Source organism: Globicephala melas, chromosome 16 (assembly GCF_963455315.2).
Source record: "Globicephala melas chromosome 16, mGloMel1.2, whole genome shotgun sequence".
Classification (NCBI taxonomy): domain Eukaryota; kingdom Metazoa; phylum Chordata; class Mammalia; order Artiodactyla; family Delphinidae; genus Globicephala; species Globicephala melas.
The window spans coordinates 21801602-21826628 of NC_083329.1; the positions used below are offsets into that span (position 1 = coordinate 21801602).

General features: G+C 41.2%; 1 protein-coding gene across 8 annotated transcripts in view; it reads left to right on the top strand.

The window, feature by feature from the left end:
• Positions 1-25027, top strand: part of LOC115844941 (VPS10 domain-containing receptor SorCS1) — a 790264-nt gene that overhangs the window by 396253 nt on the left and 368984 nt on the right. For all 8 annotated transcript variants that reach the window (XM_060285969.1, XM_060285968.1, XM_060285966.1 and 5 more), the window contains one exon: positions 24808-24875. Coding sequence is in view for 6 of the 8 variants with exons in the window: in XM_060285966.1 (XP_060141949.1) it covers positions 24808-24875 (68 nt within the window). In the remaining 2 variants the exon portion in view is untranslated. The remainder of the gene's footprint in view (positions 1-24807; positions 24876-25027) is intronic.

Here is a 25027-nt window from a genome sequence, read left to right on the forward strand (position 1 = left end):
CAGGGAAATCTGAGAAATACTTGAGACATTGGTTAGGCAATTTACATGTTAGTAAATAGGCATGTGTCACTGGAAATATTTCCAAGTTGGTTTAAAAGATAAACTAATCACTCTCACTTATAAATTAGTAGTCTATCCTATTGAAAACTCACCTTTTGATTATTGAAATAATACTTCAATGGGACTTCTTAGTTTTATGATTCTCTTTTATAATTGATTAAAATATATAGGCCTGTTTAAATATGTGGTCCCTTATTACACTCCAGTTCCTCTGTTATATAAAGTGCGTTGGTAATTTCCATTAACCCAGAAATTGGTAAAAGTCATTAGATCTTGCATTAAAATTACTTAACAATTGGCCTTTAAAAAACTTTGTCAGTTTTCTTATTAACTTTTACCCTACGTATAAACACTAAGTGAGAGGTGACCTTTACAAATTGCCATTAGGGCCCTAGACAAGTTGGAGGTCACAAGAATTATGCCATTGGTTCCCCTACTGGAAAATTCATCACAGTTGCTGCTGTTTGGTGATTTTGCTCTTGCTGTTTTGCATTAAGTTCTTCAATTCAGAATTTTGTGGTAAAGGCCGAGATGGCAGTGCACATTGTATAGATTTAAAGAAATGTTTATCAGCAGTTATTTATAAGAATGGCTACTAATATGGGCACAGTCTGGTTTCAAAGATCATGGGCGTAGGGGAACTCTAGTAGTGATAAAAATGCAAATAAGTCCTTGGAAAGCAGGACACACTTTTTACTTGAATGGCTGACTGCGTTCAATTATTATGTCACAGAAAAAAAGCAATGCTGTTTTTGGTGGGGGGGTCCCCATTGGCTTATAGAAAAAGAAGCACTAATTACTTATTTTAACTTACTATAGATTTTCTATAGTAAGTAGATATACAAATTTCTATGTACTATAGATTTTTGGAATTCTATACACTGGGTTGTCTCCTGCCTATGTGATAGATTATATAAGAAAATAATATCAGAATGCGACTGTACATATAATTATTCTGATTAGTGAGGCAATACACTGTATATTATTGCCAAAGTAAACATTTAAAAGCTAACACTAGTTTGAATGTCCTTTTTTTTTTTTTAGCACCTTTGGTATTTTATTCATTTGACCAACAGTTATAAATACCCCTGTGCCAGGAAGCTAAGCACTGGTGATATAAGATGAATATAATAAGGTCTCTGGTATCTAAGAGTTCTCCATAGGCTGTTTTCAGGACTAACAAAACATTCTTTGTTTTTTTCCTGTCCTTAAAAAAATAAACACTGTGGTAAACAACATATTAATGGGTGAATTTTAACCAAACTATGGTAATATTCCAATAATATTAAAATGCATTAAAATGTGGTTCCAGTAAACTTATAACCAGCAAGCCAGACCTTTGTATTTTCTAGAATATTCAGCTGCCCTGGTTTTACCTTTTACCTGTGATATTGATTCCTTTATGGAACTGAGAGCAAAAGAAACAGAAACAGAAGGCAACAGAGATCTTATCTTAATAGCTGAGTGCCTTGAAAAGATATTTTTCTTAACTGTTGAGTTCAGATAGATTTCTGGAAATGGTAATAGCTTAATAGAAGGGTGCCCACCCTCCACCCCACCTTAAAATCTAAATTAGTTTTCTTATCTTTGAAACTGGGCACAGTTCTCTGTTTATATTTCCACATTCCACGGGCTAACATACTGTGAAAGCCTAGCTGTCTTGGTTAATGAATATCCGGTACATGGAAAAAGCATGATCCTTACCTTGGAAGGCAGAAACACAACTTTGTTAACAATCCTTCCTATCAATATTTATTTAGCTCTAGTTATGTATATTCCCCCTGTGTTTAATATATAGTAAGATGTACTAATCTGTATTCATATTATTCTTATTAGTCAGTACAGTGAGAATTATAGGCATTAAGTGTGGTTGAGTCTAAAGATTGTATTTTCTTTGATCAGATTTCAGTAATGGCCTTTCTTGCGGTTAAAGAATCCAATTCAGTCTCTTACATACAGTCTAATCCAAGACTGTGTTCTAACTCTTTTAATTATACCCGACCACTTCCAGGTACCAAAATCCTTACATAAATAATTACCATGGTTTGGCTAATGTAGTGATGTCTGATTCTTGGTGACCTGGGATCTGGAACTCTACAACAATGATGGAAGCCTATAGGTTTGATTGGGTTTGGGGGTCAGAAACTCAGGAACACTCAGTGAATGTTTGGTGCTTATAGGCTTTTCTGAGCTTCTCACAGGAGATCCCTGAGAGTTTCACATCCTAGGGAACACAGAAGAATCAAATAGCTTGGGGGGCATTTTCAGGGAAGGAGGTGATGGGAAGAACAAACAAACAACAAAGCAAATAGTCTGTTAAATGCCCCCTGGTACCGTGATGTGGAGCCCTGTCCTACCTGTCTTCTCTTTGGATAACTGGTTATTTTCCTGAGCACTGCCATTTTTTTATGTGCCTCAGCCTGAAGTTGGAGACGGGGAAAAACATTCTCAAAGATGAAAAATCAGTTATTCTTTTGAATCCTCTGTGATTATAAGTACCTAGGAGAAGTGATTACATCGTCTGCCTCTATCTTCCATCTGATCTGAAAGCACATTGGTTGTAGGAGGAAGATCAGCTGCATCTCTATAACCAAAGTTCTTTACCCAGAGTTAAATAAATGAGCTTCTGAAGGTTGCCCCAGAATTTTGTTTACAGCCATTGTTCATGAGAAGTGGTATGTGTAGTGTCCATAGCTGTCATCAGATACTTGAAGAAGTTTATAACCTCCCCAAAACCCAGGTGCAACAAGTTCAGCACTTACAATCTCACTAGAATTTAATTATTTTCCCAGAAAAAGCATTTGGACAGACTCCGGGCAGTGCACAGTTACAGCAAATGCATTCTTTCAAATAGGCTGGAACTCCTTTAGCTTCCGGTATGTGGTGCATTTCAGCATCTTTTGACTCCTCTATTTATTTATTTGTTTGCTTGTTTTGGGGTGTGTGTGTGCAGGAATGGGTGTTAAGCCTCATGGATACAGACAACATAAACACATTTCCTGCATTATTGGGTACCTGGAAAATAATCTTTATGAATCGCTCCTATCTGAACTGTGGTCTTGATTGGTTCAAATGCCTTGAAACTTGTTAAGGAATTAGCTATGGTGTACCACCCTGTTTTTTTTCCTTCCTCATAAACAAATGAAACCTTTAGTTCAAAGTTCAAGGAGTCATGCTTCAATGAAATATATTAAAGCTCTTAGGGAAATGAGTGTTGAAGGAAAAGAATGAAGAATTGATGACCTATTAACAGTCATTAATTCTCTACCTAGAGTTATTGACAGCATGTAACATTATAACCTTACAAATTGCAATGTGTAAACAGCTTAGCAAATTGTAATGCAAATGACCTTTGCATTACAGTTGGTCTCACAAAGCCTTCAGCTTATTACAAACAGCTGCCACCAGCATATTTTCTTATAGGCTGCAGAAAAGAGGGGATGCATATAACCAGAGAACTGGGTGCTATTTAGACAGAGCTCAGCGAGGCCACTTACAGGCAGACGTGATGGATGGTGAGTGGCAGCAAACTTCTCAGCCAGGGTGAAAGTATTAGAAGTTTGCTTGTCATTGATTTACAGTCACCAAATAGAAAGAACTAATTAGCTGAAGTTGGTTGACTTAGCACTTTTTCTCCTCCACTTTTGAAACAGACAGGGACTTAGAATTCATAAACAGGAGAAAATCGCTCCAGGGTATTTTTGCCAGTCTTTCTACCTACACTTGTTCCCCAGGATAGGAGGCAAGTCACCAAGCTTTGATTTGAGATATGGCTTGGTTTTTACTCTATGTCACAAATGGTAGAATAAATGTTTAGAATTCGTTTACATGGCTTTGGCAGAGATGTAAGTTGCAGGCACATTATTATATGTTGGTTCTAATACGCTACATTTGGGTGTAACACCTGGAAATGGTCCAGCATATTGGCCCATCATTATATCTGACTTGTTCTTTTTTCCTTTTCTTCTTTGTTCAGTGCATACTTTTGTTAGATTTTTCCAAACATCCCCATTGCATTTGTGTTAGAACACTCTCAGAGTATTTGAAATCACACTGGCGTCATGAGAAATGAATTCTATTACTGGTTCTGCCACCAACTGACTGTTTGGACTTGGGCAATTCATGTAACTTCTCTGGGCTTCAGTTTCTCATAATGATAATAATCATGGTATCTAATATTTGAATGACTACTGTGTGCCAGTGCTTTACATGCAGTATTTCAGTTAATCCTCATAATAATCCTATGAGGTAGGCGCTAACATTATTCCACACCTCATGATGGTGAAACTTACAGAAGTTAAGTTACCACTCAGGAAAGTGACAGCTAGGACACAATCCTGGTGGTCTGATTCCAAGGCCCAGACACTGAAATCAGGGCTCACAAACTCAGAAGCCCACCAGGACCACAGAAGGGCAGTCCGTAAGTGATGGCATGTTTTTTGCTCCAGCGGTTGGAGAGCCCATATCCTGTAAGCAGAAGCTAATGCCCCATCCTTCCAGCTAATTTTGCTGTGTGGCAATGTCACCTTAGTATTGATGGGTCTTCTAACTTTTTTTTTTTTTCAAGAGAAGCAAGAATTCCAGCTTAGTATTTAAACTCCTGATTTTGAAATGCTTGTTTTTAAAACATATTGAAGACCAATATTGTGTAGGGCCAAAAAAACGTGATTTGGGGCTACTGTGGTTTGACAGTCATCTGCTGATCTGTGATTTAAGCATCACCCACCCTGCTATATTATAAAATGACAGATTTGGACTAAATAATCTTAAGTCCTCCCCAGCACCAAAATTCTCTAGAATTCTTTGATTACCTCAAGTTTCTGGTTTCCAAATGTGCATGTTTTCAAATTGCTTCCTTCCAGCCTTTTTAGGAGAGTTTTTTACATCTAACAAAGAAGACCCTGTCCCGTTAATGATGCTTCTATTCTTCTCGTCCTCATTTTTTCAAAACCTTAACAAGTTATCTTAGATTCTTCCTCATTCTCCCTATAGTATCCAGTTAGTTCCGTTTTCTTTCTTCCCCTGTTATCTCTCTTCTTTTTGTTCTTTTCTTTCCATTTGTACTCTGCCACCCTGGTACAAGCCTCCAAAATTTTACACCAGTACATTTAAATAGACTCTTAAATGTTGTCTTAACTTCCAGCCACTTGTTACTCTAATCCAGAAGTTGGCAAACTACAGCCTGAGGGTCAGATTTGGCCCATGGACTGCTTTTGTAAGTAAAGGGTTTTGGAACCCCATCTGCCGACTTATAGTCATAGTGTCTATGGCTGCTTTCATGATCCAACTGTGGAAATGAGTAGTTGCAACAAATACTTTGTCGTCCACAAGCCTGAAATATTTACTATCTTGTGCTTTAAGAAAAAGCTTGATGATACCTGCTAATCCATTTCTTACATAGCTGTCAGATTCAAGTCTAACTCTGTATCTTCAGTATTGTGTGTATCACCTCTGTGTTCAAAATCGTTACTCACTGTCCTATTTCACCACATACACACAGCAAACTTCTCAAGATTTCTCAGCCTGGCATTAGAGATGGTTTAGAAATGACCCTAGTCTATCTTTCCAGCCATATTTTTAAACATCACAGTGATCTCTGATTAGGCTGGTTTAAATGATGAACAACAGACACACCATACTCACCCTAATTCTGAACTTTTGAGAATGTGCTACAACCCAGTGTGCAGTATAATTTGCCCATCATTCTTTGAACTATGATTTCAGTGGGCATTTATGATTATAATTAAGCTAATTATTATTGAGAACCTACTATGTATCAAGATGGCAGTAGGCTTGCACAATAAATAATTTCATTTGCCCTGAATTGACGTTATTTTTTTAAACATACATGTCTGTACATCAAGTAGTTACTCATTGACCATGTACTTGGGGTTCGTTTATGTCAGGCCCTATCCTAGCACAAGAAATTATATTAAAAATTTTTTTTAACAACTCGATCACAATCTAATGAAAGAGACAGGTATACAAATAATAAAAATTATGTGCTTAGCCATAGTAGAAACATACAATACTAAAGAAACACAGACGAAGCAACAAGCTCTATCCAGAGAGGTGGGCATGGCTTCATGGAGGGAAGTGGCATTGGAGCTGCGCGTTGGAAATTGAGGAAGCCCCAGAGACCTGAATATTTATGGTGGTTCAAACAATAGCAAGGAGGTCAGGGTTGTAGCAGATTGCAAGGATAAATGGCAACAGATAAAACTAGAAAAGAGACGTGTGCTGTATAGAACAGTCCTTGGATGTCTTGTTGAAGAATAAGGAGTTAATCCTTTTGAGACAAGGGAACCCTGAGTGTTTCTGAGCAGGAGAGTGACAGTCAGATTCTACCTAGATTGTAAATTCCTGGGTGGCAGAAATTACATTTAACATGTCTCTTTGTCTCCTGTGGATTCTACCGACTCTGCCTTGAACACAGTGAACATTTAATAGAGAGTTGTCCATTGATTAATTTCTTCCTGAGAGTGAAGTGTTTCTGGCTGACTGGTAGCCCACAACATTTTGAGTTATCTCTGAACTTGATAAAATGCTGACACCTAGTTGCTTTTTTTGTTTTTTTTTTTTTTTAAGCAGCAAATATCATTAAGGTGATAAGAAGCATCAAATTCATGACATTTCCCTGCCTGTCACCTTCACTGCAGTAGCCAGAAGTGTTGTTTGCCGTGTTCAGCAAATTTTGGGCAAAGTTGAAACTATCCAAAAGAAGTTGCAAGTTCGTTCTTTCTTAAACCACGTAAAGTAGGGATGGGAAATACTGGTTCTCTAAACTCCTTGAGGATGACGTGCTTTTAAATACTATTATTTAAGCCAGAGGGAAATGAGATAATTCAGAAGCTTTTGATGCCATTGATAGAATGGAAAGATTTTGCTCTTCCTACAGTTGTATAAACACCAAGCCCTCAGCCTTCTGCGCTATAGGTGAGAGAAATGATCATCCTGTACTAATTGTCACAAGTTGCCAGGAGTAATGGAGGTCTGCAGGCATGGCAGCTTAGAATGTCAGACCTCAGGTTTTATGATACTGACTTTTTTTTTTTTTAATTTAATTTTTATTTTTTTGCGGTACGCGGGCCTCTAACTGCTGTGGCCTCTCCCGTTGCGGAGCAGAGGCTCCGGACGCGCAGGCTCAGCGGCCATGGCTCACGGGCCCAGCCGCTCCGCGGCATGTGGGATCTTCCCGGACCGGGGCACGAACCCGCGTCCCCTGCATTGGCAGGCGGACTCTCAACCACTGCACCACCAGGGAAGCCCGATACTGACTTTTAAGAAAGACAAAAAGACATTTCAGAATTTGTAATCTGAGATAGTTTAGCCCTGTGGGAACTGTTTTGTTTAGTTTGCCGGGAAAAACTAGGAATATGGTTTCGCTCTGAGAACTTCATAAAGCTGGGACTATAGTGCAGTTCCACCTCTGATTTGACTGTGAGAAGAGTAGCAGGGTCATTCTGTCATTGACCTGAACCAGTTTCCCTTGCTGTGTTAGGTCTGGTGATCAGCAAGCCTGGTAAAGGGTAGCACCAGCGTCCTTGCCTTGCAGGCTGAAACTGGTTCCAGTTTCTGATCCCTAGAGCCAACTCACTAGGAGGCACAGTGTCTAGGGCCCACAGAGGCCATCCTGCATCCCTGCTGACCCCCCCTGAAGCCTGTTCCCCTGCCTCCCTCCTCTCGTTTCCTTCTCCACCCTCACTCTCTACCCAACGTCCACATACGCCTTTCCCCCCAAGTATCCCATGAGCTTCACACTTGCTGCCCTCTGGTCCCTTGCAGACTTCTGTAGTGAATGTTCTTCCCCTTTCTCTAGGCCCCTTGGCTAAACCGAGGTCTGGATACACTGACACCACCTCTGTGAAATCTTTCCAGATTCCCATCCTCCTACTAGGCAAGTCCTCATAGCATTTTGTATGATACGTATCACATTGTGTAACGTGGTCTGAAGCCCGTAGGATAGTGATCAATTCAAGGGCATAGAACTCACTGTTTTCTTTCAATAGTGTATCCAGGATGCTTAGCTGTGCTTGGCGCATAGTCATTGCAATAATAAAACAGTAATAATATAATATATATTGTATTTATTTGTATTTGTGTGGTATTTTATTGTATGTATTTATATATACAATACAAATAAATACAATGCATATAATACAATAATGAAATAGTAATAGTTATGATACAATCCGAAGTTACACTGTATTAGTCATAACATCAGATGCATTAGCTCAAGTAGGTGCTCATTTAAACCTTGTGCATACGGAAGAGGGTATGTTTCCTGAAACTCACTCAATCCTAGCCTCCTCCACATCCAGACAAAGTCCCTTTGTGCAGGAATATTGCCTTTATCTGTATCATGGCTACCTCCCGCCAAGCACTGCCATTCAATAATTCTGGCACATGGTACCTTTTCCTCACGACAGAGTGCTGAACGGTGATTTATTGCTTGAATACACATTGCTTTCATGGAAGTGATTTGTTTAAAACAAACAGTAAAGCGCTAAATAAATTATTCATTCCATGCTAATTCTTCACTTTTATGTGCTGTAGTAAACGTCAAAATAAGCAGCCTGTCAGACATTTTATTTTTGCCACATTAATCTTGGACAGTTTAAAGGGAAAAAAAAAAAGGGAAATCTAAAGAAGAGGTTCCATTTTCAAGAAAATAGATTTCTTTTTCTTCCTACCACCTCGTGCAGCAGCAGGCAGGGAGCTTTGGCTGAGGCGTCTCCTCCCCTCGGGGGCTCTGAGTCACTTGCTGAACTGGTCCCAGTGACCCCCTCGCATTCTGTTGCCTACTGGGAACAGCGTTGCTCCTTTTCTCTGCAGAGAGCCGTTCGCAATGGCCCAGTCACACGGCAAGGAATCAGTCTTTCCTGGGAGGTTTGCATTTCCTAGGGCACACTGGGTGTTGGGTTTCTAAATTTCACTGTGTGTCTTGATTTAGGATTAAAGGATTAAAAAGTAAGGGAGGTAACAGTGGCTTACTTAACCATTTTTGCAACTGATTTCCCACGTGGAATAGAGAGATCATTTGTTCCTAGCCTTTTTTATCCTTCTTGACTGAAACCTCATTTCCTGTGTCGGAGTGAGGGACATTTGAGTGACTCAGTTTATGGAGTCCTTCATCAGCAGAGTAGCAGATGGATGGTCTTGTTGTAGATTTGGGGGAAGTCATTCTCCTCTTTTCTGAGCATGAGGACTCCATGTTTTATACCTGCTGGTGGGTAAGGAGAGCTGTGGCTCTCTGGCCTGTGGCATCCACAGAGGTCTCAGTGAGTGAGACGTAAAGATGACCCCTATGCTCAGGATGGTGGAAGAGTTAACTCAGCCCACCCTCAAGGCCCTGGCTGCAGATCGGAAGCCAAGAAGATTGAGGCTAGATTGAGTCCTGGCCCATCACATGTCCTGTGTGAGAATAACTAAAACCATCTCCCTACGATTATAAAGTGAGTTAAATGACATACTGTGTGTAAAGCACCTGGCTTGCTGTAAGAGCTTGGAAATGTCCCATTTACTTCTAATTAGAGATTGCTCCGTTTAGTTTCCAAAGCATTCAGTTCTGACCTGGAGGCTCTGTGAGTCTCTCCCCAGCTGTAATGTATAATGTGGGTGGGTATCTTTTCCCTCTTTTTGCATCCTGGATAGCACTTAGAACAAATATACATTGTGGCCAGTGTCCAGAAAAACAGTTGGATAAATGATATATATCTATAGATATAGATATATATATAGATAAGATGAGGTGAGGTAAGATAAGATAGATAGGATAGATAAGACAGGAAGGCAGACAGACTGAGCTTAGCCTCAGGTTGATTGAAAGCAAGAAGTATAATCTTTGAAACTCTTTCAAGTTCTTTCTTTCCCTCTCTTTAAAGAGTTCTTTTTTTCCCTCAGGTAAAGCACCTGAGCTCTGGTTTCAGTTTATTTGGGTTTAAATCCCAGCTTTCCTAGCTGATGGTAGGCAAATTCCTCAAACTCTCTACTCTGCCATCTGAAAATAGACCATCAAAAGAAAAGAAAAAAGAAAAAAAAAGGAAGCAGCCAGCAGCATTGGTTTCATAAGATAAAGATGTATATAGATTATATTATTCAAAATGCTTAGCAGACTGACAAAAAAAAAATTTAAGTACTCAATAAAGTAAACTGGTGATAATAATTCAGTTAGAAAAGGGAATTGTAATTTTATTGATCCTGTTTAATAGGAAAAAGGAAAAAAGTTAAACTAACTGGCTAAAATCACATAAGGAATTACAATTGGCTCTATAACCAGAATCGAGTCTTCTCAACTTCTAACTTTAGGTCTCCACCCTGCCACCCTTACAGACTTTATTTGGCTTTGTCCCCACTGTACAGAGGAGGCAGTTTTGAGGGGCCCATAGGAATTTATTGAAAGAGCTGGCATTCAGACTTTGAAAGACTTACACCTATCCAGGGCTGTCCATTCCTAGATAGGAGAAACTCACAGAATGGGAAGTGGGCCTCTGCAGTGTCCTGGCCAACCTTCAGGTGTCTCACAGGTCTATGCATGAAAGCTAACACTTTTGGATGAAAGGACAGAAAAATCAATAAACCATTGGATTGGATCACAGACATGTTTTACAACTACTCAGCCCTCCCAAAAGAGACACACAGCATTGGATTGTCTGTAGGTTTAATCCTTTAATCAGCCAGGACTTCTAAGAGGAAATCCAAAGTGTTTGGAATGTCATTCTTAAAATTGGAATTTCATTAAGTGGCAGTGCTCTTGTGTTGCAATTACTCGGGTTTTTTGAGCCCACTGTGTTCCAGATGCTTGCTACAATAATTGCTCATGTAACTGGAACATGCTGTTCATGCCTGGAAAAGTCCATCACCAGTATAACTACAGTCAGTCAGTCACACCATCAACAGATATTGAAGTCCTTTAGGTTAGCAGGAGAACACTGTCTGAGTTCAAGGGAGCATTGGTATGACATTGATTTGAATGTGAATGTAGGAGCCATATCATACTTGGCCTGTAGGTCATACGATATTTAAACTTTAAGTTCAGTGCGAGGCCACAGAAAGGCTTTAAAGAGTGGGAAAAGATGACCAGATTGCTATTTTTTTTTCTTTTTTAAAATAAATTTATTTATTTATTTTTGGCTGTGTTGGGTCTTCGTTTCTGTGCGAGGGCTTTCTCTAGTTGCGGTGAGCAGGGGCCACTCTTCGTCGCGGTGCGCGGGCCTCTCACTGTCGCGGCCTCTTGTTGCAGAGCACAGGCTCCAGACGCGCAGGCTCAGTAGTTGTGACTCACAGGCTTAGTTGCTCTGCGGCGTGTGGGATCTTCCCAGACCAAGGCTCAAACCCGTGTCCCCTGCATTGGCAGGCAGATTCTTAACCACTGCGCCACCAGGGAAGCCCCAGATTGCTATTTTTAAAAAGATTATAATGGTAGCAGCACAGAGCGTGGCTTGAGGGAAGCAAGATGAGATGGTGACAGAGATGTCAGAGGCACTGCCCTAGGCCAGACCAGGTTGATGTGAGGTTAGATGGGAGAGGTTTATAGGACTTAGCGATTGATTCGGTTTGGGGAGAAAAGAGAGGAATGGCATCAAGGAAGACTCAGAGCTCAAGCAATGGCAATAGCACTTACTAAGCCTGGTGACATTGAAGATCAGGGTATTGGGCATTGAATGATATTATAATGGGAAGAGATCTTACAAGTGTGTAGCATAACCATGGAGGAAACTGAAGCCCAAAGAGGTACGTTGGCTTCCTCAGTGTCACAGTGTGTCAGCAGCCGAGCTCAGACTTAAGTCCGTATCTCCTGATTCATAGCCCAGGACTGCTGAAATGGATAGCTCCATTGAAAAGTTTTAATGAGCAGCATCTAATGTGGAATCCTACTGAAAGGTGGATTTACAGTGAAGTTAATGAGGCTTAAGATTCAGAGCCTTCGTAGGCATGGGCTCCTGTGAGTGCTAAGAGTTTTGGGGAGTTGTAGATTGTGTCAGGTGGACGGGGAACCTAGGTTGCAATCAGAAAACATTTGTATTTCCTCATTTCTGCCAAACTGCCTAAAGGTGTCTCAGGAGAAAAATACGCAAATCTTTAAGGCACTGGTAATTCGTTGTGATCTAATTTGTCATTCTAATAAATTTTGACTGTTAAATCTCATTTTATTAATAATTTTGTATTATTTTTCTTAATGTGAGGCCCGCAAATTGTATGGCTTTCATTCCCACAAGACCTGGGCCTATGCCTGGTCCTTCTGTTACCTCTTTAACTCTCCGGGCTCAGAACTGGCCCAATCCAGTCCTTCCTCCTGTACCTAGGAACTCCTGCTTCATACCCCAAATCAGCATGTGGTTTGTTAAGGTTGTTCTTTATTCTCAAAACTCCTTATTCAAAAATTGATTCTTCTGAAAGTGTAACCTACAGCATTTGTCAAATGAAGTGGTTGAAGTTAGATAATCTTTCCAGTCCCTTCCAATTTTGTCCTAAGTTCCCTTTCAAAGAGTGGCAAAATGCTGATTTTGTTTATAACCACTCACCAGCCATCTAGATGCAATTGTAGAGGATTAGAATTAGAATCATGTAGAAGCATTTTCGTTCCATGACTGAATGACAAGGAACATACAAAAATCACTTAACTTCTATAGGGTTTTTCCTCCAACACAAACCTTTATTATTTATTATTATATTTGACTTGGGATTTCGAGATGTTATTTGAATTTCACTTTTAAGCCAGCTTGTTTTAAGCTTTGAATTTCCTTTCAGGCAAATTGTGTCTCACCGCACTTTAGCACTCAGACAAGGCAAATATTAATAAAAGATCTGCTCCTAGAGATGTCAGTGGCTATCGTTTATTTATTTCTCTTCTTTCTGGTCCACATTAAGACTTTCCCAGAGTAAAGGAAAATATTTGAACTTAGCTTATTTGAACTATGTCTAGTGTTTCAGTGTGTTATTCTTGTTGCTTTCGTTAGTTGCACTGGTTGGTAAATGAGAAGAGAAAATGAAAAAATATAGAACGCTTACATTCTTTTCATATTTTATTCAGGTGTCTTACTGAGGTTCATGTTCTGATGCTTGGATCACCATTATATGCATATCTTTATTTAGCTTTCTGTGTGTTGTGTTAACCTTGAAAACTAATATTTTAAAAAAAATGACTTGGGGCTTCCCTGGTGGCGCAGTGGTTGAGAGTCCGCCTGCCGATGCAGGGGACATGGGTTCGAGCCCCGGTCCGGGAAGATCCCACGTGCCGCGGAGCGGCTGGGCCCGTGAGCCATGGCCGCTGAGCCTGCGCGTCCAGAGCCTGTGCTCCGCAACGGGAGAGACCACAACAGTGAGAGGCCCCCGTACCGCAAAAAAAAAAAAAATTGACTTAACCTCTTCAGACCCATGAATAACTGCATAAAGCCCAATATGGAGAAGTGGAAAGGGAAAGTCTTGCTTCATTTCTTTCTTTTGAAGCAAAATATAAGGAGACATATGAACAGAAGGGCCCCTCATCATTAACATGCTGTTTGCTGTTTAACGGTACGTTCACCTTGTGTGTGGGCTCCTGCCTAGGAAGAGTCTTAATACTTAGATAGCGTCTATACTTCAGACAGTGATTAGACAGCTTGCAGAGCTATTTCTCAGATCAGCGCCTCAAAGAAGTTGAAAGGAAGGGAATTTCTCCATTATTCACATGCCCTCTGTCTCCCTCCTGCCAAATTCAGTTTTGTACCCCTTTTACTTCAGCATATGGAAGGTTTCCTCTGTTTTGTTTTCCAGATTTCCAGAGAGAAGATACTGCAAGAAATATTTTTTTTATTGTTTTGCAGCTCTGAATTAACAATTCTCTGCATTATTTGTGTTTCTTTCAGTAAGTACCAGGTGACCTAATTTGAATAGGGACTACCTCAAAGGAGGATGGTTGGGATATCATGCCCATTCCCTTCGAAGCACTAGGAGGGGAATGAGGACAACGTGGTGTAGAGTTTGTTTCTTTAATTATGAAATGATGGACTTGCAGAGGACACTTCCAATAGGTTCCTTGCACTGTAGCACTCCAGTCCACCCACTGAGCTGCTAGCCTCTCTCCCGCCATGCCCTAGCCTCAGTTGCTTTCATATCTTGAAGCTTTGACTTTGGATCTCCAGTTCTTTTTAATATTTCTATTTTACTATTGTTTTCATATTTTCTGTTTCCCTATATAATGAGATTTCATCTTGAATATGCATTTTCCTCATCTTTTGTGCAATCATTTTATCTTGATACTCTTCTGGGATGACACTGGTGCCGATATCTTGCTCTTTTCTAGAAAAAAAATATATCGTTTAATTTCGCGTCTCCCTACTTCCTTTGCTGTAACACAGAAGATTGAAATGGAGTATAATTTAGGGCAGAGTAATTTACTTAAAGGAAGAAGCGTATGAAATGGTCAACATTATCCACTAGATATGGATCTATGTTTGGAAAATTATCCTCTTTTTTATTATTCAGAAAAGAAGAGGAGGAGGAGAAGGAAAGAAAAAATACAGGAATGAAGTGTCGTCAGTCAGTCTGTCTGGCTTGACATTGTAAGATAACTAGATTTTGGAGAGAGTACTTGTTATTTTTTTCTGAGTTGGTAGCATCCCTCACCTTGGGGAACTGAAGAGCAAGCTGATGATGAAAGGTTCTATATTCAGGATTTGCATCCAAAAGCAACTTAGGTCTGGTGGGTTTGACAAGCTTGGATTTGTTTGCTAGATATAATGACTTGGCTCTAGGATTAGAGCATAATAGCTTTTTATTTAAAGCATTTCTTTACTTGTTACTAACAAGAAAGAACTTGACTTTCAGCAGACAGGTGGCAAGAGATGTGCGTTGCTTCCAGTGAGAGCTACAGTTTTCCTCATGTGCAAACTGCTGGGACAGTGTCCCACAGCTCCTGGGCCAGCCTTATATATTAGCTGCAAATGACCTCTACAGGGAAACAGACTCAGAGGAAGGGCATAGCAAATTTTACTAAAAAACCTTCCACTTCCATAAAGGCTCTTCTGTATGCTGCAGTTTGCCCTGTGTCTAGTGTTGATTAGGTCATCTGCATGCCCTGTTTGTGTCTCCGTCTCTGTTGACTGTCTTGTCTTTTAAGTTCCCTGGTGGTGGTGGTGGGGGGGGGGGGCGTCCAGTGGCTGTTTAACTCACACCATTTCAGTGTCATGCAGAGGATATCATATGAATAAACATTACATTAAATTATGTGCGGGCTTCTACAAAACATGAAGGTCATTTGGGGATTAAGGACTTTCCAGAGGCAAAAATCTACTAACTGCTTTCTAGCTGGCCCTGTACCCCAAATTCATCCCACTCTTTCTACTGTTTTGTTTTTTTTTTGCGGTACGCGGGCCTCTCAGTGTTGTGGCCTCTCCCGTTGCGGAGCGCAGGCTCAGCGGCCATGGCTCACGGGCCCAGCCGCTCCGTGGCATGTGAGATCTTCCCGGACCGGGGCACGAACCCGTGTCCCCTGCATCGGCAGGCGGACTCTGAACCACTGAGCCTCCAGGGAAGCCCTCTACTGGTTTTTCATTTCAACTTGTGTTTGTATGTGCTGGATTACTTCCGTCTGATGACTTCAAGCGCACGTGTGGCTGCATCATATCAACCTTTCAATTTCCCTCTGGGGCTTCTTAATCTAGTTTAGCAATTATTGATTTCTCTGCCCTTTGATAACTCAAATGGAGCACAATTATACATTCACGTAAATCTCCTGAAAATGTTGATATAATAAAACAGTCTGTTGAAATTTGCAGTTAGATGTGTGCACATTCATTGTCAGGAACTCCTAATCCCGGGACAGCCAAATTCTGTTGTGAGTTAAGTAGAAGGATCAGCTCCTCAAAAAAGGATTTCACCAGGGTTCAACAATTTAAAAAAAAAAGTTTTTTAAATGACAAATAAAAATGTCATTGATCTGAGGTCAGTATAAAGAGAAAACTCAAGTTTGTCCATTATAAGGAAAAAATATTCCAGGAATTTCTGGAAGAAGGCAGAAAAAGGGACGAGTTTGTGATCAGTACCTTGTCTGATAGGTAACAGGACTTCAATACTATTGAACTGAACGTAAAGTGAGGCTCCTTCAGTGGTTCTGCCTTGCCTCTAGCAACAATCGTACCCATATTACGCAGTATACCATGGGGAGAGTTAAGCACAGTGAATAAGAGTCTGTATCTAATGTGAGTTAAACTTGTCCCCCACTTACTAGCTGAGTACTTTAAGTTACTTAGCTTTGATTTTCTCATCAGGAGAAAAAAGAAAATCATGTAAGTACTTGAAATGCCCTTAATAATGAAATTTGTCTGGCATACAAAATAGGTATCCACGAAATGCTAGATGTTATTAATAATAGCAACTGCTTACATTTGCACAGTATTTTAACATTTACAGAGAGTTTTCCCACTTCCTACTGTGTTTGCTTCCCAAAACTCTACAAGATAAAAGAGAAAGATAACGTTATCTTCTCATTTTACTGATATTTATTTATTTATTTAAATGAGAGAAGTCAATTCCGTATTTAAGGGCTTTATTCAAGGTGAAGCAGTGGCAGATACTAACTGTAGTGGCCACTCCCCAGTTTTTCTGTGCTAGCAGAGCCCACCTTGTTTTCTCAGTTTTTATTGCACATGCTATGTGGGCATGTGGCTGAATCCTGGTCATTGAAATTGCAGAGATTTTGTAGGTAGGGCTTTTGGGAAAGGGTTTCCTTTCTAATTTTAAACAAAACAAAACAAAAGCATACATATACACTAGAGGCTCTTTTTTTCTTTGCTGGAAGTAGCTGTGTCTGCACGTGCTGCAAAGAAGTGTCACAGCCTCCTTGCTAACACGAGGGCAGGTAGCACCCTGTGCTGACATTGTCAGAGAGGATATATGTGTATCCCTTGGGTCCTTGATGACATTGTTAGGCTAACTTAGTCGTGGAACCCCATCAACTCTGGACCTCTTGTTACATGATAACACATCTGTTATTATTTGAGTCATTTTTAATACTCCATTTCTCATGCTAAAGACAAACGAACAGATATGGTGGCTAAACCGAGAGTCAAAATCTGGTCTCCTGCTGATTGCAAAGCCTTTGTTCTTTTCAGCAAAGCACACTGCCATCCTAATATTAAGGCCCTTCACAGTAGAGCCAAATGTAATCTCTCTATTCTGATATTTGTGTGTTTCTGCTGTTGCCGAAAACCCAGCCTCTGTTCACCGGTGCCGAACAGAAACGTGGAGACAGCTTTGGAGGAGCAGAAGGGAGTAGCTCTATTGCTTTGCCAGGCAAAGGGGGCCACAGCAGGCTAACGCCCTCAAGACTGTGTCCCTCTTCCTGGGAAATAAGAAGGGGTCTTATAGTTTCAGGGTGGAAAATAGGGCTCCAGATAAGGCTCAGGGCTGATGCCTTGCATTCCTCTTTTCTCCTGGAGACATTGAGATCATTAGGGCTGGAGTCAGGTGGTTCCGGAACAGGTTCCAGTAGTCCTCGAGGTTATCGTTCTGTGACCTTCTTTCTGGAATGAAGAATTCTCACAAAGGAAAGGAATGTTAGGGAGTTTTGTCTTGGAGAAGTAAACGTCAGGTGTATAGTACAGCTTTAACTAGGGGGCAATCATTTTCAGAGTTCAATTAAGCAAGAAAGAGGAGGAAAAAACATCTGTAGGAGACCGGTTGAATGGGTGGAAAGAATAAGGGCTAACATAATGGGGGGGCCTCGACTAGTTCCTACTACAGCACTGCCCATAATCTAAGCTTGAGCTCGATCTGGGGACCTGCTCTCTTTGTTGCTCTGTGAGCTTTCACATCTCTGGATGCCTGTCCTCATTCTCCCTTCCCTTAGAGTATCATCTCTATAGCCTCTCAAGTCCATCAGAGTCACACACATCCTTCGGGATTTATCTTGAACACCTCCTTTTGTAAGAAGCTCTTGCTGAGGATGTTTTTCTTTCTTGCTCTCTACAAGATTATAAACACTTTTCTCCTGCCACATACCTTTTTCTTCCTTATTTTGTCACCATCTTTGTACAGCTCTGCCTCTCCACTAGACTGTGAGTGTCCAGGAACTGGTACTGAGTCTCGTTTTCCCTTTGTGTCCTGATAGCACATATTTTTTTATTCCTGCTTCTTAAGAAGACACAATAAATGTTGATTGAATTAAATGTGTGGAATTTTAGAGCTGAAAGTTCTTTCTTCTTAACAAAGCTCCCGTTTTCTGGGAATTACAGAAGGTTCTTATCCTTGGATTCATGACCCCCGTAGGATTCAGGAGATCAGTGAAATCATTAACATTATATTCATTGTTTTATGCTCACAACTTTTATTAGATCAGATTCTTAAAGAATTCATGGCTCCTTAAAAGAATGAGAACCTCTGTTTAAGTTGGAAAGTTGAATAAGGCTTTCTGAACCAAAGACCCAATCTGGAACATGCATATTATAGGGAAACCACTGTTGTGAGTTTTCTTCATTTCCCTAAAACTGGAGTGCAAAGAAAACAACTAAAAACAAAACAACTTTCTGGCTGTTGAATACCCCTCTTCTATCTTATCCAACCCTTTGATCCCCATGAAAGATTGTTCCACATCTCTTCAGGGCCCTTATTATTCTGTCTCCATATTCACTTCCATCCACATCTTTATAAACACCCAACCTAATGTCTCTGGCAAGCTGGTGCAGTGAGCAGAGAGGGGACACTCAAGACTGGGCAATGAGGGGACACCAGGGCCTTCAGGAAGCTGGTGGGGGGAGGATGTGGGTGGCCAGCTGCAGCCCTGAACCTAACATCTTCCATGTGGTTATGCTAATGCTCGTGCAAGCTTGACTATGGCCCACTTCAGGAGAGAGGGCTTATGAGCACTGGCAGGGTTGAGTTCTGTGGAGCCACCCTGAGCTTTACGAGGATGGAACCACCTGCCCACGCCCCCCCTGAATCACTGATGACTGAGAGGATTACAAAAAAAAATGGCGTTTCATAGACTGGGACCCGTGTCACCCTCTTCATTATTCAGGATTTGGAGCTATAGACCCTTAGGAATGAAAAGACTTTAGGATCTTGTAGCCAAAGTGATCACTGTTAAGAAGCCCAGGGCCACGCTTTTGTTTCCCCTGAGATTAGATTCTACCTCCACATTTGGACACAGTGAGAAAGAAAAGAATGAAAATCGTTAATAATTGAAAAATGAGGAGACATGTCCTACTTTTCTAAGATTTCCCTGAGATGAAGGAGAGATGAGTTGAAGGCCAGTGGCCAGGCCAGATGTCCCAGTGGAACTCAGATCACCCTGAATGTCCACTAGTTCTCCCAGAGCTACCCAAAATTCATAGTTCAAGAAGAATAGGAAGCTTGCTCTGCAAACTCCTCCTTCAGAAAAGATTCTCATTAGTCTGCTGCTACCAACCAGGTTGCTACTCACAAGCAAAGTAATTAGGAGAGGCCACTCCAGGGAGGATATGCACATTCCTTCTTAGGGGATGAAGGAAGGGGAACTGCATTGACTCCCCCACCCCACCTTCCATCCTCCTTCCTCTGGGGCGCATGCTTTAAGTTAGCAAAGGATGAAAACACTATGTTCTTTCCTTAGGAAAATAAATGGAGGATTCCTGTGCTACTACTTGGGAAGGATAGAGTAAACTTTGGTTTGTTGCAGTCTAGTAATCAATTTAGAGACATTTTTAAAGGTATACTGTGTAGAATCAGGTTTCTAGGAAGGTGTTTTAGGCGTTCCTTATGTGTTTGGAGTTTCATTTCTAAATTATATTTTTATGTTAAAAAACCACCTGCTGTCACATTCTAAGGTGTAACCTGTCCCAATACTTGGCATAATGGCGACTTCTGATACGTGAACTTAGCCTGCTGCCTGCTGTATTCATTCATTCTAATCCAGACCCGGATATAAGGCTTGCCCTGCCATTTTGATACTCATTTTTACTGGTTTTTGCTATTTTACACTAAAATGACTGGTAGTCATCCATGTACAGTATCCCCTCCGTATCCATAGGTTCTGCATCCCTGAATTCAATCATCCACTGATCAAAAATATTTGGAAAAAAATCTAGAATTTTCTAAAAACAAATCTTGAATTTGCCACGCGGTGATGACTATTTACATAGCGCTTACATTGTGTTAGGTATCGTAAGTAATTTAGAGATGATTTAAAGTATATGAGAGGATGTTCATAGTTTATATACAAATACTATGCCATTTTGTATAAGGGACTTGAGCATCTATGGATTTTGGTATCCACAGGGGGTCCTGACCAATCCCCCGTGGATACCAAGGACAGCTGTACTAGTGTCTCTGTCTCTATGCTTTTGCTTTGTAACTGAGAGCAGAAAGAAGTTGGGGTTAGCAGAGGGGAGGAGTGAATTGGCATCTTCCTTTCCCAGGGTCCATTGTGATTTTTTTCCCCCAACTTTGTTGAGGAATATTTGGCAAATCAAACTGAATGTATTTAGAGTGCACAACGAGATGCTTTAATATAGATATACGTTGTGTAATGACTGCTAGGATCAAGATCTCTCTCTCTCTCTTTTTTGGTGAGAATGCTTAAGATCTACTCTCAGAAAGTTTTGAATATATAATATTGTACTATTAACTATGGTCACCATGCCGTACAATAGATCCTCAGAACTTATAACTGAAGGTTTGTGCCCTCTGACCTACATCTCACTTCCCCCCTCCTTGCAGCCCCTAACCACCACCATTCTATTCTGTTTCTATGAGATCATTTTTGTTTGTTTTAGATTCTGCATATAAATGATACAGTATTTATATTTCTTTATCTGGCTTATTTTGCCAACAAAATGCCCTCCAGGTTCATCTGTGTTGGCACAAATGGCAGGATTTCGTTTTTTATGGCTGAATAATATTCCATTGTGTGGACCACTATACTACATTTTCCTTCTTTAGAAATTTATTTTATTGAAGGATAGTTGATTTACAATGTTGTTTTAATTTCTACTGTACAGCAAAGTGATTCAGTTATACACACACACACACACACACACACACACACTGTATTTCTTTTTGATACTCTTTTCCCTTATGGTTTATCACAGGATATTGAATGTAGTTCCCTGTGCTATGCAGTAGGACCTTATTTATTCATTCTATATATAATAGTTTTCATATACTACTCCTAAACTCCCAATCCATCTCTCCCCACCCCTGCCTCCCCCTTGGCAGCCACAAGTTTGTTCTCTATGTCTGTGAGACTGTTTCTGTTTCATAGATAAGTTCATTTGTGTCATATGCTAGATTCCGGTTGTAAGTGATATCATAGGGTACTTGTCTTTCTGACTTACTTCACTTAGTATGATAATCTCTAGGCCATCCATGTTGCTGCAGATGGCATTAGGAATACTACATTTTCTTTACGTGATGGTTTCTTAATACCTATATACAGAGGGGCAGGTGAGAGGCTGGAATTGGTGGAATTATTCAGTGGGAGCTTTCAGAGACTCTGGAAAAAGAGGTAATAGTTTGTTGAGCTCATTGCTGAGGAGGAAGCCACAAAGGAAGCTTCATTCCCTTGAAGACCCTCATTTATCCCTGCACAGAGCCTGGCACAGTTTCTGGTGCCTTCTCATCCTCCAAGGAATGAGCGATTTGAAAACAGCAGCTTGGTGGATAGGCTTCAACATCCTCTTTATAAGTATGGAGAAAATGAAGTTCCTCCTCGCCCTCCCCCCCACCCGCCCAGAAGCTTTATGAGCAGTGGATATGGCAGGAAGGAGCCCCAGCAGAAGAACAGGACTGATGACTTGCGGTGACAGCAGCTCCTAGACTGGTTGGGGGATCCTTAGACATGTCACTGTGGAAAGTCCCAGAAATAAGTGGGCACTGAGGTACTGACACAATGTAGGTAGAGGTTGTCTAGTCATAGATATTTAGATTATAGCTATTTAAAGAAAGTATCCTAAGATTTAAAGAGGAACCTAAAAAAGGTATTACCATATGGTCACCACTTATTGTTTTGAATCAAGGATATTTTGGTACTATATCATGAGAACAAGATATAGGAAAAAAACAAGATGTTCACAGATATTCCATTTTGTGTGAAAGTATCAGAACAGCCTTGTTCTCATTGATTGGATTTACAATTAAATGCTGTACACTTGGACTCGGAATTAAATCTATACGTGAAAATTGTTTACCAAATGAATAAAAATAAATGATGATTTATATATTTTTTAGTACTTATAGCATTTCACTTGATCAATAAGTTCCAGTGATTTTTTGTTTGTTTGTTTGAAAAATACACAAAAATGGTAGACAGCAGAACCAGCCTAGGCAGACAATTGCGTTGACCTCTTTTTCTCATCTAATGGTGGTCGTTTTGGCTGTGGCCCTTTAACAGATGCTAATTCTGTAGAACAGTATTGCTAATTAACCAGAGCAGAAAAACAAACAACAGCAAATCCGACCTAATATAATGACTGTCACCATCCCGAAGTAAGGTGGTAAATAACGCATATAGACAGGAAAGGGAAAAAAAGGGGAAAAGCTTCAAATAATCGATTGAAAACATAACTAAAGGTCAGCAGTTCTCCCTTCTTTCTTGCTCTCTTTCTGAAAACAAAGATTAGATTGATCCAAACAGATATGCCTTGAAATGCCATAAATGACACCTCATCTGGTGCAGTATTGACAAACTGCCTGAGGGTATCACTGGCATTTTCGTTTTACTAGCCCAGCAGGAAGAGTCAGGGAGTGGATTTGTACCTCCCTGCCCGCCTGCCTGTGAATTGCGTAAACACCTTCTGTGTGTGTGTGAGGGGTTCCACACCATTACATGCTGGGTTAAAAAGTTTCCTTCTCTGGGGCTCCAGTGAATTCCCTCGTCAGATGGATGGGAGGGGCAGTTTGTGACCAGCTGAACTTCATTATTTAGTTTACTTGCAGCAGGAGAGCAACCACCTAGAAATGCTTTATGCCCACACACCCATTTTCTTGGTGGGGGATTTATAGACCTGCTTGGCAAAATCGTATGGAGGTGGAGCAGTGACATCACTCTGTCTTCAAACAGCCACCCCGCTGCCGCTGATCAGCATTCCTGGGATGGCGGTGATTGAAATTTAGCACTTCAAGCGACTTAGTTGGCACACGGATCTGTTAAGCATATGCCCCCACCGCAGGCCTGCCATCTGACGTGCCCATGCGGTGCCCAGAGCCTCACACGTGCTTACGTTTTGCTAAAGAAGTAAGTTTTGAACAGATCCTTGCAGGAGGCCTGTGCAGCGGTTAAGGAGATGGGTGGCCTTAGAGCACAGGTCCTCAGATTTCTGCCTGTCTCGGGGTGACCGTGGTCCTTCGTTCCCTTGAACTTGGAGCAAACCTAAGGTCATGGAGCTCCAGTTTGCTTGCTGTGAAAGAAGGGATCAGAATCTGCTCTTCAGTAAAGCAAGCCCGGTGCTAGCAGGGTAGAACTTGGAAGGATTCAGCACTTCTTGGCATCTTACTGCCTTGGAATTCGAGGTTAGACTGTTCTGTGCTCACTGTGGCTAGAACTGAGCCCTTGGCCTTCAGAGAAAATCCAGGAAGTTGATGTCACCATTTTTCTGCTGAGTTGGAAACAGCAGGACTGGGCCAAATGTTCTAGGTTATGAGTATGAGGAGAGAAATAGGAACCTCAGCAGAAAACAAAGCAGAGCTATTAGGTTCTTTTCATTATGTGAGGAGAGCAAATAAGGGCGGAGACCATCCATGGTTAGAAACACACTGCTCTGTTGTATTTTCCCAAGCGTCATGGCACTCTTGTGCTTCAGTTAACGCGGCGGAGCCAGGTCATGAGTTTCAGTGGATCCCAGACCACCAGGCCTCATCTGTAGGTATGTTCCCTTTGGGCATCAGGCAAAATCCTGGGCTCCTAGTAAATGGTTCATAGGAGTTGAATTCTAGAAGAATGAGCTAAATAGTTTAGCTTCCTCTGAGTGAGGTTGAAAAGAGCAACAGGTTAGACTTAGGGAAGATTTGCCGAGAAGTGAATGAAGCTTAGGTTTCCAAGTCCCTTAATTGCGTAGCCCCCTTCCCAGGGTGTGGAGATTGGAACTCATACTTTGATATCTTGTTTCTTATGAAGGGCTCCCTAAATCCTGTAAGCTTCAGGACCCCATAAGACAGAGATCTGTGCCTGTTAAAATGCTGTTGCTTTAGTCCTTGTTGCTTCAGTCCAGTGGCTTTCCCAGAAATTGGGAGATCAGAAGAAATAAAGCCAAACCCACAGAGAAGAAGAAAGAGAAAGAGCTAGCATTGAAGAACCCCATGCTAATTGAAGCGTAATTTGCATTTATGACCTAATTTAAGACCTCACGGCCACGCTTTTTGAGAGAAAGCATGTTGAGGCTCAGAGAGGCTGTTACCTGCCCCGTCTGGTACAGCAAGCAGGGCTGGGACCTGTGTCATTGACCTTCCTCTCTCCCAGCCACCTGCTCAGTGGCTGCCTTGCAGGACACATATCTGACAGCTCTGCTAGCTTTCCTGAAAGTGTTAAGCCCACCAGGATAAGAAATGCCTGGATGGGCAGGTAAGTCTTGCTGCCGGCTGAGAGGGAGAAGGTTAGGGAGGGCATCAGGCTTGAGCCGTTTAAGGGAAGGCACAGGCAAACCCTTCCCCAATCTGTGTAAGGGGATGCTGCAACAACTCATTCAATTACGTGAAGTGCCCATTAAAGGAATTCTAAGCCCTCGCTTGGGCCATTTCAGTTCTATGAGATTGTCATTGTTTGAAACTAACCAGGATTTCTTCTTTTGCCTTCAGGTGATTCTCATTTTGACAAAGCTCTATGACTATAACCTGGGGAGCATCACGGAGAGCTCGCTTTGGAGGTAGGGAAGCTGAGCTAATAATTACTGTGTTATTTAAACATGATGTCCTCGGCTGGCTGCTCACCCCCACCCCCGTTTCCTGGTGGGAAGGTTTCTGGTTCCTTGTACTCTTTCTTCCTCTGTTTGCTCTTCGTTTCCCTTAGCCATGGGTT